This window comes from Notechis scutatus, chromosome Z (assembly GCF_049901735.1).
Source record: "Notechis scutatus isolate UNSWTSFEM ecotype Mainland chromosome Z, rNotScu1.2, whole genome shotgun sequence".
Lineage (NCBI taxonomy): Eukaryota > Metazoa > Chordata > Lepidosauria > Squamata > Elapidae > Notechis > Notechis scutatus.
The window spans coordinates 84,160,764-84,177,397 of NC_142025.1; the positions used below are offsets into that span (position 1 = coordinate 84,160,764).

Here is a 16,634-nt window from a genome sequence, read left to right on the forward strand (position 1 = left end):
TTAACTGTATTTAGTTACGTTATCTTTGCTTTTTCCGTCAAGCGTTAGTGCTTGTAATGGCTGCTACTTAATTTACCTTGGTAAAAATTTATTTTTCTTTGCCCATGCTTTAGTGCAGGCCATATGCTGCAGTTTTACAAAATGAGAAAATACAAGAGTCTTAGGTAGGGACCCCTCAGATCAGATAAGTGCTCATTGAGATTAAAAAAAAACAACAAATTAAACCGTGTCTTAACTCCCAGCTAGCCAGGTTTACATGCTGAGTTGTAAACCAAGATTTACAAACCCTAATGGCCGAGTTCATAGATATTACTGGTCAAATTGCAGTGTGCTTTACTGCAATATGTGACCTTGGCCTGTAGTGTTATGATTTATTAAATTTGTATGCTGCTCAACTCCCAACAATACCAGATGGTTCACAACAATCAAATTACTATAAAATGAGCGAAAATAGCAAGTAAGCACATCAAAGCAGAGAAAGTATGGGTTACACTCCATTGTGGCCTTGGGTGAAGAGCCAGGTTTTCATTGCCCTTCTGAATAATAGCAGAGTGAGAACCATCCAGATCTTGGAAGGCAAGCACTATTTCAGAAAAGGGACTCCACAGATATATAATATTGTTTAATCAATTGAACTGGGAGAACACTATTTCTGCAAAGTTAAAGTGATTGTGCATGTATTATGCAATGATCAATCAATCAGAATAGAGCTTGAAGGGAGCTTGAAGGGCTTCTAGTTCAGTCCTCTGCTCAACCAGGAGACCCTATACCATTTCAGACAATTGACTATTCAGTATCTTAAAAATCTCCAGTGATGAAGCACTCACAATTTCTGAAGGCAAGCTGATATATTTATTTGTATCCTGCCTTTTTTATATAAAGCTTATTATGTCTTACTAGGTCGCTACTGTTCTGACCAAGGCTTCCCAAGATCATAATTAAGCACAAGCTTAGTTAAAACTGTTTTATTTCAATGCTGGGAATTATGTTCATTCCCAGCTGGTAATGAGTCCCAAACAGTCCATTCGAGATAAGCACACCTTTTTTTTCTTTGAATTGCTGCCAACAACTAGTGTCAAATGAATTATAAAAAACCAACCGAACTACAAAGTCTACACAGCTTCAAGGATTAATCTGAACAAAACGAACGACTTTGCTTCCTACAAAGGTTTATTCACCTTTGCCTGCCCTTTATACCTTATGGGAGGTGCAATCATCTCCAAGCCTTACTCCCAAGTCACCCCTTTTGTCTCAGCTGCTCTTGCCTTCTAGCAGCTCTGCACACACGTGCATTGGGAACAGGCCCCTCTTGTTCCTTGGCCTCACTGCTGCCAGACTCCAGAGGCTCCGGAGACAGCACCACACTCCCAGATGGTCTTGGCCTCATCTCTGCATCAGACGCAGGATCCTCCTCCAGACTCCCGGACTGATCCCCGTTCTTCCCCACTGTCTGATTCTGCTGCTGTCTGCACAGGCAGCTGTCGAACCACAACAGCTACTAGTTTAGAACTACAATTTTAAAACTTATTTTTCTAAGGTCTTGTTTACTTCAGCATAAGGTAATCCATAGAATTGCAACTTTATAGTACAATCTTATCCAAATATCTACTCAGCAGTCTATATTTAGTTAATGGTGTGGATTGTTAAATAAGGACCTCACATATCACTGACTTTGTAGGAAGCTAGCAGAGAAAATTTTGAATCACAGTTACATGACCACAGATGTTTCAATAATTGGAAACCTAGCCTAGTTGCTGATTGTCCAGATTTGACTACAGGGATGTTGCAATGGTCAGAACTCTGAGAACCAGTTATAAGTACTATTCATTTAATACCATCACCAGTTCAATTGCTTATCACCTGGCTTTCCTTTGGAGTAATAGGTGACAATACCTAACCAATTTTATGTATCTTGAAGCTGCTCTGAAGTAATGTCTCAATAAAACATTGAACTAGTTTAAACATGGCACTTACCAATGAATTAAGGCCTTTCCCTATTTACAGTTGGTCAGAGCATAATTCTGCCCTGGCAGTATGTGGGTTTGTTTTTGTTTTTTGCTATGTCTGTGGTGTTATCCTCATCTTGTATTTATTCCACAAGTAGAAACCTATACATGTTCTTAATTGTGTTAAAATTACAATTTCCTGTATTTGATGTCATGGAGATATGCTGGGAAAATGTCAGAGTATGACTGTCAACACTGCTAAACTGTGATATGGCTTTATGTGATTGTGGATTATTGTGAAATGTGCAGTCATTGAAATGTGTATGCAATGTATATCTTGTTGCCGGTTTAGAAAGGCGTGATTCAATTATGATTTATTTAATAAATCAATGATTAATGCTATGTTTAAAATAATTCAATGTGGTTGCAGTATAGAATTTGAATACTGGATACTTTGTTATATTCTGTTTTAGACACTGTTATATTATAATCTTATGTTATTCAGCATAATTGACTTACAAGAATATTTCTTTAGATTTCTGGACGGGGGAAGAGATCGATATAATACACAGGTTTGTTTCTTCTTCTTAGGAAACATGATTTTAATGTTAATTAACAGCCTCAAAATTGCCTTGCAGACTTCCGTTTGAGAATGAACTAGAGTTCGGAATGTAAACGCATTTAGTAGAGTATCACTTCCGACTAAAGCGACTTTCGACTCGGGAGAACCAAATGAGTGGGTGGACTACTCCATCGATTCTTTTTGCTCCCGCTGTTTTCTCTGCCAGGTACAAAAAGTGGGCGGAAAGGAGACAATCGCTTGTCTGTAGCAATCGCCGCGGGAAGATTAAAAGGCAAGCGGCCAGCTCCGTGGCCTGCGCTAAACGCACGAAGGCATTTTAACGTGACCGACCGGCAGGTTTTCTAGGTAAACAAACCCGTGAGGAGCAACGCCCAGGTTAGTCACTGGGGTGAGCGACGTAGTTGGTCGCCCAGGAAGGAAGAACTGCTTGGCTGGGTTAGATCTCTTCTTCCTTTCCGGCTTTCTGGATCCACATCCCTCCCCTTCCCCCTCCCTTTGCGGCCGTCCGCGACTGCAGACGTCACTTGTTATGTCTCCTCCGGCTTGGGCTCTGCTCCGCCGCGGGGAGGCGGCGACGACGACGGGGCACGCGGAAGCCCAGCCAAGTCACCGCCAGCGGTCCCCGCAGAAGTAGGACCGCCGTCTGCCCGTGGAGGGGTAATAAGCGAGGTGCCTCGCCCTGCCCAGTCCAGCTGCCCTTTTCCTTGGCTCTGCTCCCTACCCCCACCGAGGAGTGCCCTCATCCCACTTTCGGATCTTCCCTTTCGAGCGCCAGTCACCCCCCCAATAACCCAGTTGACATCGCTAACGCAAAATCACCCCCTTCGCTGCCGCCGTTCAGAATTCCCTCCCCTTAAGCGGTCATCCTTTTTCATCCCTGAAACGCTCCAGCCCTTCTCCTACGGGTGCCGCACGGTAAAGTTCTATTGCACCACCACCACCACCACCCGTTTGTATTTCTGCCTTATCATCAGCTGGTCTGAAAAGAGAGGTGACTCCTTGGCTGCCTTAAACCAGTGCCAGTGTTTCCTCCCAGGTACCTCCAGACAAGGTCTTCTACTCACTATCCATCCAACTGGTTCAGATTCTGTTCCAAATGGGGAGAAAAAGGGAAAGATCCTGACATTAGGGACAAGACCCTAAGTATTCAGAATGCCTGGCTCCCTTTGCTTTCTCCATCAGGACATTCCTCTTTTTCTCTCTCTTGTAGGACTGAGGGACTCTCTTCTGAGAGTCGAAAATCCACACACAAGAAAGATGTGGCTGAAACTGTTTTTCTTGCTTCTTTATTTTTTGGTCTTGTTTATTCTGGCCAGGTTTTTTGAAGCCATTGTGTGGTATGAAACTGGCTTCTTTGCCACTCAGTTGGTCGACCCAGTGGCTCTGAGTTTTAAAAAACTGAAGACCATTTTGGAATGCAGGGGACTTGGGTACTCAGGGCTTCTGGAAAAGAAAGATGTCAGAGAGCTGGTTGAGAAATCAGGTAAGGAGAGTATCTTCACAAAGGTTTATCTTTCAATATTGCTGTCTCTTCTCCCCCTCCCAAACATTTTTCCTTTATTAAATATACTTGCAGTCATTTTATGATGTGACAAGTGCCTTAAGAGAATAGAAGACATTCAATAAAATTAGTAATGACCTCAGGCTTGAAATGCATTGTCACTCAATACGAATTATTTAAGTGTATCTCTGTGCAAGAGAGAAGCAGGATGGGAAGCACATACTGCCAGCAGTGTAAAGGACAGAAATCCTTTCTGAATGTAGGTGAAAATACTCGATAAATACTGCTACAATCTCTTGGAAATAAATACTCAAGTTATCTTTGCAAACAAACTGTTCAAATTTAAGTTAAGTGGTACTCAGAAAATGTGTTTAAATGTATTGTTAAGTTCTGCTATTAATTAAATTACAAGGCTTTTCTCAAAAAAACAAACTATTGTAATGTACAGGTAGTTCCTGACTTACAACAGTTCATTTAATAACCGTTCAAAGTTACAGCTGCACTGAAAAAAGTGACTTAGGACCATTTTTCAGTTGTGCTCTTTGCTGCATCCCCATGATCGTGATCAAAATTCAGATGCTTGGCAACTGGTTCATATTTATGATGGTCGCAGTGTTCCAGGGTCATGTGATCCCATTTTGCAATCTTCTGACAAACTGAATGGAAAAACCAGATTCACTTAACAACCAGGTTACTAACTTATCAATTACGGTGATTCACTTAACAACTGAGGCAAGAAAGATTGTAAAATGGGGCAAAACTCACTTAACAAATGTCTCAAGTAACAATGGAAATTTGGGGCTCAATTGTGCTCATAAGTTGAGGACTATCTGTAATTAATAAAATACAAATCTTTAAAAAGTGAACATTAGTTTGCCTGAATACTTTTGAGCAGTGAGAAGTGTGTTGAAGATATACAGGTAGTCCTCGACTTACAACAGTTCTTTTAGTGACCATTCAAAGTTACAGTGGCATTGAAAAAAGTGACTTACGACCATTGCAGCATTTCCATGGTCACATGATCAAGATTCAGATGCTTAGCAACAGATTCATATTTATGACAGTTGCAGTGTCCCGGTGTTAAGTGATCACTTTTTGCAACCTTCTGCCAAGCAAAGTCTTTGGGAAAGTCAGATTCACTTGAGAACCATGTGACTAACATAACAACCGCAATGATTCATTTAACAACTGTGACAAAAAAGGTCATTAATGGGGCAAAATTCACTTAACAGCTGCCTTACTTAGCAACAGAAATTTTGGGCTCAGTTGTGCTTGTTGAGTCAAAGACTGCCAGGAAACACTTCAAACCAAATACCTTCTCCTTCCAAGTATACTTTCGTGCTTCAAATTTTTATGCAGCTGTAAATATGATAGCATAAATTAATTAATAATTTGTGGGCAACAGCCTTATGCACCATTTCAATAGACTAGGAAATCTTATGAGATGTTTTCACAGAAATTACATATCTCTCTCTTTAAGTTGCATAGATTACTATTTTGACTGCCTGCTATTTAATGCTTCATTCAACAATATTAGAAGATTCCTCCTTAAAATAAAACTCTTCATGTCCCACCAACAGCAACACAAAGTGGTCTTACTGTTGTTAAAGATAATTGCACAGACACCCAGTCTTCTCTGAAGGCAGCCAAATTTATATTAGTTCTAGATCTAAAACAGTGGTGTTTTTTTTCTTCTCCTCACGAGTCTTGCTGTACAAATAGTGTGCAACACTGCACTTCATTCATGATGTTGGAGATGATACAGTTGGAGATAGGATCTACCCAGTTCACACACTGACCACTTAGGCTGTAGCAGGTACATCCTTTCCCTCTGGTCATTACAAGTCCCTTTTGATTTGACCTGCTAGAGAGAGACACAAAAAGTTAAAAAAAATGTGAATAAACTTGTGTAAAATTTTCTACAAAGGCAGACTAATGTTTGACAGATGGACACTTAGCCATCTGCCACTAAGCCATCTCCTCCCCAGTTTCATTCCTTGTTAAAAAACATGACTAGTGAATATTTTTCTTGTGGGCTCCTGATGTTTGATAGCAGGACACACGAATCCTTTAGGGAACTCCTTCAAATGCTTTCTTTAACTTTTTCACATTAAAACTATGAGGACAGTACCACTCCCTAAGTATGAGATTAGGATTTATTTCCTCCAAGCTAGAAGAAAATAATTTACAAGAATACAATTATGAGGAACAACCATTGGTCCCATCTAGCTCAGAGTTGAGTAACTATATCTGGGGAAACTGTATTTTTATTACTGTACATTTTGGCATGTAATCAAGAGCCACAGTGAGTTGTCAGTGATGAAATAATAACACGCTAAGGGAACAGATTTCTGTCAGATTCTTACTTGAAAATATGCATGGTTGAACTTTGGCTCTCTTATTACATGTATTCTATCACTTTATTGAGATATGTTTTCAATCCATGTTTTATATTTTGATTCTGATTATAATAATAGCAATAGCACTTAGACTTACATACTGCTTCATAGTCTTTTACAGCCCTCTCTAAGCAGTTTACAGAGTCAGTATATTTTCCCCAACAATCTGGGTCCTCACTTTACCGACTTCGGACGGATGGAAGGCTGAGTCAACTTTGAGCCGGTGAGATTTGAATTGCCGAACTGCTGGCAATCAGTCAGCAGAATTAGCCTGCAATACTCCATTCTAACCATTGCGCCACCATGGCTCTTAATTATTTATTGTATTAATATATATTAATAATTCTAATTATATCTATCATATCCCATATTTCTAAAGAATTCACATTCACAAATATGTAAAGACTACATAACTAGTTCTTTACGTAAACAAATACCATAGAATGGTATTTTCATGGTAACACATGTTTATGCAATTTAGTGCATGGAATATTTTTATTTATTATATGTACATGTATTATGCTTTTCAGCTATAATTAGAGTTCAGGTTAGATACATATTATTAAGGAATGAAAAGCCTTACAATCAGCCTACTTATTGTCAAATGCATTTTGTATGGCTATGATCTTGTGGGCTAAAACAGGCAAACCAGCTAAAAAGATTTTAAATAATGGTACATGGATAGTATAGTGGAAGTCTAAAGAGAAACATTTGAAAATGCGATAATGCACCATGCACTCATTTTTCTGCCAACTGAGTACCAGTATCTCCAGCTTGACTATAGTGAAGTTCATTTGATTGGCTTGCATCCAATCCAATGCACATCACATATCAATTCATTCTGTCCAATTTTCACCTACATCTGCTAAAAGGAGAAGTTGAATATAGGTTTTCTATAATCTGTAAATTATGTATATATGAAAATAAAATTGGCCTAAATGCACACCCATCTGCTCTTACCATATGCAGCACAAAATCCTCACTATGCAATGTGAAAGTCTAGATATCATTAGCCTTTGATAGTTGTCATGAAAACATAAAAACAATTTGGCACAGATAGTGACTCCTTTCTAGGACAATAGCATTTTGGAACCAGGCCCCAAATCAGCAAGAAAATTTACATAGACCAGGGATCGCCAACCTTTTGGACCTCAGGGACCACCAAACTCATAATTTTAGATCCCAGGGACCAGTAACTGGTTTTGTGGGCATGGCCTAATTTGTGGGTGTGGCTTGGTGGTCATGTGACTGGCTGGGCATGGTTTGTATGTAAATATAAATATTTATATAAATATTGATTCTTTTTATGAAAAAGAGCAACTTTTACCGCAAAGCAGGCAGGCAGATTGAGTTGCTCACAGAATCACAGTTTCATTCAGAGATCTACCTATCTGCCATTGGCTAGGTCAGTCTGTCACACAAAATTTGCTTGCAAGCAAACTCACAAAATTAACTCACAACACACCATGTATGTAAATATTGATTTTTTTATTTAAAAAAGCAACTTTTATCCAAAATCAGGCAAAACAGGCAGATTGAGTTGCTCACAGAATCATTGAGTGATCTATCTATCTGCCATCGGCTAGCTCAGTCTCTCAGATTTGCTTATGAGTCTGCACTGAATTTGCTTGCAAACAAACCTTCAGTCCTAAGGGAGATTCGGCTGTGCTTAGCTAGAAAGCAAGAAATCCAACCATTTCCTGCTTCCTAGCTAATATAAATCTCACAGCACAGCAGAACAGATGATGGTCGGAAAAAGGAAAAATAGCAACTTAGCAGACAAGTTTGCTGGGTAAGGAGTGAGTGGGCGGGGAGTGTTCCTGAGCCATGTGGGCTGAGCAGCCTTGTGTTTCTGTGCAGCCTGGATTAATTGCTTTTGGGGGGTGCTCTGGGGATGAGATTTCTCTGTGGCCCACCAAAATTTTCTCAGCGGCCCACCAGTTGGCGACCGCTGACATAGACTACAAACTAAATATTGTGTTATTATCATGTATATTCTGTTATTTCAAGAGTCATTGATCTGATACATAACTTCAAATCTAAGAACCATTGAAAATGAAATAAAGTCCCAATAGATTATAGCACATCATATTTGGTATACAAAGTCTATTTCCTTTGTTCATCCAGATTTTTGTGATATAAAATTAGGTCATCCTGGATCAATTCTAGGTTGAAGTTGACTTTAGTGGCTTCTAATTTAGAAGCAATACTCAAGAGTTCCGATTAAGACTGTAGTTATGCTTCTTTGAAAGAGGAATTAAGAAGAAAGAAAACCTAATGTCTCATCTTTATTCCTTTGGCTTCCTACTACCTGGCTGTATGTGTTTCTCTGTCAAATAGTGCCTTGCCACCATTCTCTCCATTTTGATCTCTGAACATGCAAAGACAGAATCCTTTGAAGAGAATTAACCTACTATATAGACACTCTAAGATTAGCAAGAGTTGGGCTGCAATTCATAACACATTTACTTTAAAATAAGATTTGTTGAATTTAGTGGGACTTTTGAATGCAGCATGATAGTAATGTATCTGTTTGAAAATGAAAAGCAATGCTAAAATTAATGCATTGAAGTTATAAGAAACTGATCAAAGTTTATAGAGAAATTTGGAAATTGAATCATGTTTATAATTTGAAAATTAAAACACCTTTGTTGGAATTGTTAAGGTATTGGTTAGGACAGTAACCAAAAATAGATAATTTAAATAACTTTTAGATGTGAAAATGATATCCTAGAGAGAGAATTAACATTAATATTTGAAAGCAGATACAAGTAGATTGTACGACCAGATATTCTTATATTGCCATAATATGCTATGCACCTGAAATATATTTTGTTATATACAAGTAAGATTAGTAGGTGACTCATGTCCAGTTAAAGGTAAGATTGGCCTTTAAATAAATAAATGGTTCAAGGAAGATCTCGATAATTCTGTATATGTAAAGTTAGGAATTGATTGTTCCATGTTAATCATTATGTTTCCAGACTAATAGCCTTTATATTTAGTTGTTATTGTTGATTGTACCCAGATTCACCTGGAGTCAGATGGTCTTATAAATATGATTTATGAATGAATAAATAAAAATAATGAAATAGGCCAGATCAGATATTTCAACCAAGATTTTTTATTACACTTCACAAATTATATAACATTTTCGAAATGATTTATAAAAAATTAAAGTTATCTTGCAGATATTATTTCAATCTAATAAGCATAATTTAGTTTAGATCCTAGTTTAATAATTTTATGTAGTCTGGACTTTGCCATGTTGCAAAAATAAAATGAACCATTTATTGCAATAAGACAATTTAACAATTTTTATACATTTTTCGACTATTGCCATTCATATTCCAGTTTTATCTAAACTTAAAAATAGCCTAGAATAGCTAGAATAGATATACTGGGTGGAATAATTTTGTATGGTATACTTAGTTCTCTCTTTAATATATGTTATGCAATGAAATTTATAGCCATATGTAATAATAGTGAATTCAAGCCTCTGTAAGTACTGTCTACAACAGAAAGTTTTTGCTAGGCTTTGGGAAATGTATAAGTAGAAAAATGTATTTTTAAAAGCACTGAAATAGATGTCACATAAATATTAAATAGTAAGGAGGGGTGAAAAGCCGCAGGAAAGAAGAATTAAAGGAAATATCCCAAATTGGAGAATTCCCTATTGCATAATACTGTAATTCTTAATTACAACACCCCTATTTCTGATGTTAAGACTGTGGGTATGATTGCTGAGTATATACCCAGATGAAGAAGTTATTAGAAGAAGAACAATTCCACAAAGCATTGGGGGGGGAATCACAATAGAAAATCCCAAAACAATCTAATGGACACAGCATTATCAGAGGCTGCGGAATGCTGAGTAACTGTGAGAGGCAGGAGGACTGATACAAGTGGATAGAATTTGGAACACTTATTTTGTTCACAGAGTAAACTTTTGATTTCCGGTGTCCTTTGTTATTATTTTATTTACTATTATAAAGAAGGTTAAAAAGCCTTAACTTGTAGAAAATGCAAGCATGTTGCATTACCTTTTAATTACACAAAAGGAAAGTATAACTCTTCCCTGACATCAGAACAGCCTTAAATATAATGCTTTTCTTTGAATATTTTTGAGATACATATGGGAGATTTCCTCTTTTCTAAAATATTCAGGTGGCAGTTTTAGAAGGTGAGCTGCTGATGTAATTATTACAGAAAACATATTTGCTATAATTAACTGCCTTTGTGGATAATTTACCTAGTATTTAATATTTAATTTATTAGATAATTCCTCAATTTATATTTAAATGAGGAAGGAAAGTATGTTTGTAAGGACTCATATTCATGAAATAATACATACTATTAAAGCTCAGTTTACTGTTTTTTTGCTCTATAACATTTGCATTATGTACTCTCAATAAATTCCATGTAGATTGTTTTATTTCCTCTCTTCTATCAATATAAAGTTCAAGCTAATATAGGATTTTTCACAGGAATGCAGATCAGATTTTAGAGAATGGTTCAATGATGTAGAATGTTAAAATTCTTGGACTTGTTTTAACAGTTTTATTACTTTGCACACACTGAAAGGATATATATTACTTCTAGATGAGAGCTTTACTATGAAATTACCATGCCTTATTTAATTTTAAATTTTTCTAAATAATTAAAAAGGATCAAGGTATGTAATTCCCACCACCATCACCATTGCATCATCATCTAAAGCTTTTTGCAGGCCATCAAGTAAGCAAAAACCTTTAATACAGCCTATCTAATAGGAGTTTAATGTACCTTTAAAATTTATCTGAAGTAGTGGAAATTGCATTTATAATCTGCTCACTCATAAATGCATTGTACTCATCACAATACATTTATTGTTGTAGGGGCCTCCCAGTAGAGATGATATTACATTACTTGTGCTGCCAAGCCATGGACCATCTACAGTACTCTCATGAATCACCAGTAGTCCATAGACTATAAACTGGGAACCATTTCTCCAGATGCTGTCCTCTATTAATAAACTTCTTGCCAAGAGAAAGATGGAATAGCTACATAATGCATTGTGATAGATGAAATTAAAAGCCCTCTATCTGGAAAAACTCATAGGCTCAAGTGATCATGTAACTGACACGTTCACTACATATTTGTTCATTTAACAAATAGTGGAATGACAAGGCATGACAATCTTCTTAACGAGCAAAGAGCTGCTGTGAGGCTTTTTCTTACTTTTTCTTACTTGAAGTTTAATATTTATATTCACATGTTCTGTTGCCTAATGCACTTCATTTATGTCATTTGTGCTGTCCTTTAGGTTTAGGAAGGCTTTAAAAACCCACTACAGCGTTTGTGTTTTAAGTGTTTCCTTGGGATACTTGCTTTAGCATTTTTGTTTATATGTAAATATTTTGAATCTCTAAGTTGAAATCAAATTAATAGATAACAGTAAAATATTTTCATTTAAATTAATTTTATACTGTATTAGAGATGGATGGGATTAAGGCCAAAAGAAGATAGTTTAAACTACCCACAAAATTCATGTCTAGATTGACATTTGAATGTGGAACTCTCATATTTTGCTACTATGCCATGCTACCCCGTAAGATTTGGGGTTATTTCATGGAAAACAAAATGAAGGTTTATTTATTTATTTATTTATTTATTTAGTTTGCATATTGCCAAATTTAAACAACTTGGTACAATTTACGATGGAATAGAATCAAGAATCATAATACAATAAAACTTTTAAAATGCAATACTGTAAAAATATAGGCAGCAATTATATGGAGTGGTGCCAGTCTTTGGAAAAAGATTCTTTAATAGTGGGCTTCACCACATAAATCTCTGCCTCCAGACCATGTCCTATTTCATTTCCAGTATGTGGGGAACTCAGCATTGCTCAGCGAGGAAAAATTCAAAGAAAAGTGCACAGGATAGGAAGAACTAAACCATGTATTTGTTAAAGGTGATATTCTGGAAAATTGGTCTCTAATTCTGTGAAGAGCTAAACATTGATTAATATTTTCTGGAACATTGATTTTAACCTTACTGCCCATAAAGTTTTGGATTTTTCTTTACTAAAATTCTATAATAATAATAATAATATAAATTATTGTATGTATGAAATAATTATCATCTGGGTAACATAAAAAGAGTCAACATATTACATCATGAAAGGTACTCATTCACTAGAATTTCTTTATTGTATAGCAAGGTGTCATGGGGAGTATCCCTCAACCCAATTGACCAATAGAGACACACAAACTTCTTGAGCCAAGTTTTTTCAGCTGTATTTGGGAAATAATACAAAGTTCTTCCCACTAAGAGAAGGATGAGGCAACGTTTATTTAGTGATCTTGTTTACAGGAAAAAGATAGTATTTCTTAGCAAGAGGCTCACCCAAACCCATACTCATAGCAAACTTATATTTTTAGTCTTTGGTTTATTTTGTCAGCAAGCTTGATGCCTAGCCAGCACTATAGAGGGAGCCAGTATTTCCTTCCAGTAATACTTGATCCTGGGGTTTGCAGTTAGTAAGGTGCTTGAGTTTTTATAGGTTCAAGCATTTGGGTAAACATTGAAGCATCTCTAAGCCATTTTGTTAGGCCAAGCTTTTTCATTATTTCTTTTTTCCTTCAGGTGTTTCTCACAAACCCATAACTTGCTCAATCCCTTCCCATCCTTTCCACCTAAGTTTCAAGGTATTTAGTAATTGCTTTGGGTGGGGGGAGGTTCTATCTGGAATAGATAGATACGTTAAGACCACCTGTTCTTAAATACGGGTATGCTCTCTTCATCTGAATGAATGAAACAGAACTATCCCTTTCCCGGGGATTAATTTTTTAAGTAAAATGACTCCAATTTCATGTCTAAATCAGATTAACTAACCAGACTTTTTGAAGTACAGTGTGCTAGTACAAACCCCTATGGACAGTTATATAAATTTATTAAATCAATAAATTCAATCTATCCAGATTAGGGAGAAAGACATGTGTAAGTTCCTCTCCCAACCTGAATCTTACTGCCTTGCCTTATGCTGGAAGACATTAATTTTACAGAGTAATAAAATAATTAAGAGTCATCAGATATCTGCAGGTCATTAGATCCACTATAATTCCAAATAAGTTATGTACAAATATGTGTGTATAGTTTTTCCCCAGTTCTTTTAAAATATAATTTATAATCTTGATTTACTTTTTATGACATTGTCCTTTTGATTAATATGACCATTAGATTTACTGTAACTGGTATTTCTTTTTGTTTCATTTTTCAGGAGACCTTATGGAAGGTGAACTTTATTCTGCTCTCAAGGAAGAGGAAGCCTCTGAATCTGTTTCCAGTACAAACTTCAGTGGTGAAATGCATTTTTATGAGTTGGTAGAAGATACAAAAGATGGCATCTGGCTAGTACAGGTATTACATGTTCATTTGGAGTAAGTTTATAGTGCTCTGAAAATGGTGACTTGTATCTCAGTGTCTTGTAAATTGATATTAATTCAAGGCATTGGGATAATGTTTCCCATTATTCCATTTTTGTAGGTTGTATATTTAACTCAAGTTATTTTGTAAGAATGTTAGTTTGCATAAACATTGATAGTATTAAAACTATTCAGGTCATGAGGAATGTGAACACAACTGCTTAATAATTCTTTACTCATATTGGGGGGGGAAAGTAGTGGCAAGCCAGAGAACCCTCACCTTCTTGGTTAGATTAGGAAGTTAAAAAAAAGAATAATATAAGAATGAGAAATCAGTTATAAATGATTGCCAACAAAGCAACATTGACATGTTTATTTAATCACTTAAATGATTAAAGGACTTAAGCTTGATTTTAAAGCAGGGATTAATAGAAAATTCTAAATATGGAGAGATATAAGATACTGCAACAGCCCAGGTTCTGTTCAGAAAAAAAAAATCAAAGTGTTTTAAACAGCAAAGGGGTGGCATTCATAGAAGATTCCAGTGACAATTACTGCTCTTCCATTTATCCTTCCCTATGTTGACACCCAGATTATTCTGCTTAAATAAACAAGAGCTTTTCCAAACAATTTGAATTGGAATCTATAATTTTTAACTTACTGTGTTTCCCTAAAAATATGACCTACCCCAAAAATAAGCCATATCCTATTTTATGCATGCGCCTAATATAAGCCCTCCCTCAAAAGTGAAAGGGGAGGTGGGCATGGCCAGCATAGGAGGCAGTGAGCACACATAGGTTGATGGTGTCTGGCAGCAGCTTCAGCCCACGCAGCACAGGTGAGTTGAGTACCTGTGGAAACAACAGATAGAAGCAGAGGTCTGGGGGGAGGGAGGTGATCCGGATATGCCATGCAGGCTGCGGGAAAGCCAAATGGCGGTGGGCCAGAGTGGCGGCCAGCCACAGGAAACTCATCTTCACTTGTCTTGGCTTGTCTACAGTCTGCATAGTGCACCGGGACTGCCTGCCTTCCACTCTGTGCCTTCCATTGTGCGCAGCTCCAGCGTGCGCCGACTAAGAGACCGCTGGGCTGCAGCTGCTTGCCAGCTCTTGTGTGTAAGCTGGGAGACGGGGTGCCCAGGTGGGCTGATCACCCTGAAATCATGTTTCTCTGAAAATAAGCTCTACTGCTTATTTTGGGACCCAAAAGAAAATAAGACCAGGTCTTATTTTCAGAGAAGCGTGTTATTAATTTGAGCAATAGGGCAGAGAAGGCATGCTTGCAGGTACCATCAATAATGGATCTATATTTGGTGGGTCCTAAGAGATGTGCTTTCTCTACCATAGTGCCCACCTTATGAAATATTCATTTCCCACAAAATTAGATTAGTTCCATCCCTTTTGACATTCCAGAAGCCCTTCAACACCTTCATCAGATAATAGGGTCTGTCTGAGGCAGTGGCACCATATCCAGAATTACAGAAAGTATATTTCCAGATCCAGGTGGTCCAAAAATTATTCCATCTTGCCAGAATTGAGATGAAATCTGATGTTCCCCATCAAAATTCCAAAATAGATTACATATCCTGACACTGTTAATTATAATGGTAATTCTTCATGACTGGCAATCAATTTTCATATAAAAGAAGACATGTTTTGTCTTTAACTTGAAAATACTGCACTGTAATTGTTCATTCTTTAACTAGGTTATATGTATGAAGACTGTACAAAGCATATGAAAAATTAACTTAATAAGATCAATTAACATCACTCTTCAAAGTATTAAAGCTGAACATTCTTTGCAAGATTTAAAAGCAGAATCTATCTGTCTTTACATATATGAAAATGTACCCATAAAACTAGTCTTATCTGATCCTTCATATTATCCTGTATGATCCCATATAATTTTTACAAACTATACTATGGTGTTATTTATGGATAGTTATATTTTAAAATAATAATATTGACATGAAAAATAATTTAATATTTTATAAATAGAATTTTTAAAGTCTTACATGATTCATAACATGTTTTGTCTAGGACAAAAATGTCTTGACCAGGAAAATAGGATCTTGGTGTTATAATGGATGAAGAAAAAATATCAGTCATAGGGTATAAAAAAAACCTGTGTAATTCCAGTAACTATATTTTTAAGAAGTAATTGTAGAAGTTAAAAATATGTAGACAAGATTCACCATAGACTCAATGGCATGCAATTAGTTTATATAGCTTAGGACATCTATTTAGACAGCTTTAAAAAGTAATCCATCCATATAAGAGAATATAAAATATAGAATATAAAAAAGACTTAACAGAAAAAAATTACAAGACTTGCTAAGTGTTGGTGTCATTTGAGGTTAGAGAGGATGGAAGAAGATTTAACTGGGAGTAGTTTTGAAATGTTGGCAAATTCCACCAGCCATATTTTAAAAAATGGTCTACTCAAATGACTAACAGTTTATAATTTTTGTAAGATATTGTCAATAAAATATTTTAGAAATTAAACTATTACTGATTCAAGTTATCAACATCTTAAATCCAACAATCTTTTCTAAATCTTCAGGCCATAAATAATTTAGGTGAAAATCCAGAAGAGCTTCACTTTTTAACATGTGTAACAAGAATACTGTAACCAAAAAAATTGCATACAAAGAGCTCATGGTTTAAAGTAGTAAAGTGCTCTTGCCATTTAATAAATAATAGATTTCTTTTGGAAAATTTCACTCAGTACAATGGTCAAAGTACTATGCGTCATTCAGATAATGGCAATCAGTTGGACTGTCAATTAGTACCTTAA

At 36.4% G+C, this 16,634-nt stretch overlaps 1 protein-coding gene across 9 annotated transcripts in view; it reads left to right on the top strand.

The window, feature by feature from the left end:
• Positions 1 to 2,655: 2,655 nt before the first annotated feature.
• Positions 2,656 to 16,634, top strand: part of LOC113420083 (charged multivesicular body protein 3) — a 37,806-nt gene continuing 23,827 nt past the window's right edge. The window contains exons 1-4 of one of the 9 annotated variants that reach the window (XM_087945942.1): positions 3,019 to 3,565; positions 3,740 to 4,012; positions 6,541 to 6,652; positions 13,694 to 13,833. In XM_087945942.1, the coding sequence (XP_087802068.1) occupies positions 13,702 to 13,833 (132 nt within the window). In that variant the 5' untranslated portion in view covers positions 3,019 to 3,565; positions 3,740 to 4,012; positions 6,541 to 6,652; positions 13,694 to 13,701. Of the gene's footprint in view, positions 2,965 to 3,018; positions 3,566 to 3,739; positions 4,013 to 6,540; positions 6,653 to 13,693; positions 13,834 to 16,634 lie in introns of those variants that run through there. The other 8 variants (XM_087945940.1, XM_087945941.1, XM_087945939.1 and 5 more) reach the window with 8 other exon arrangements.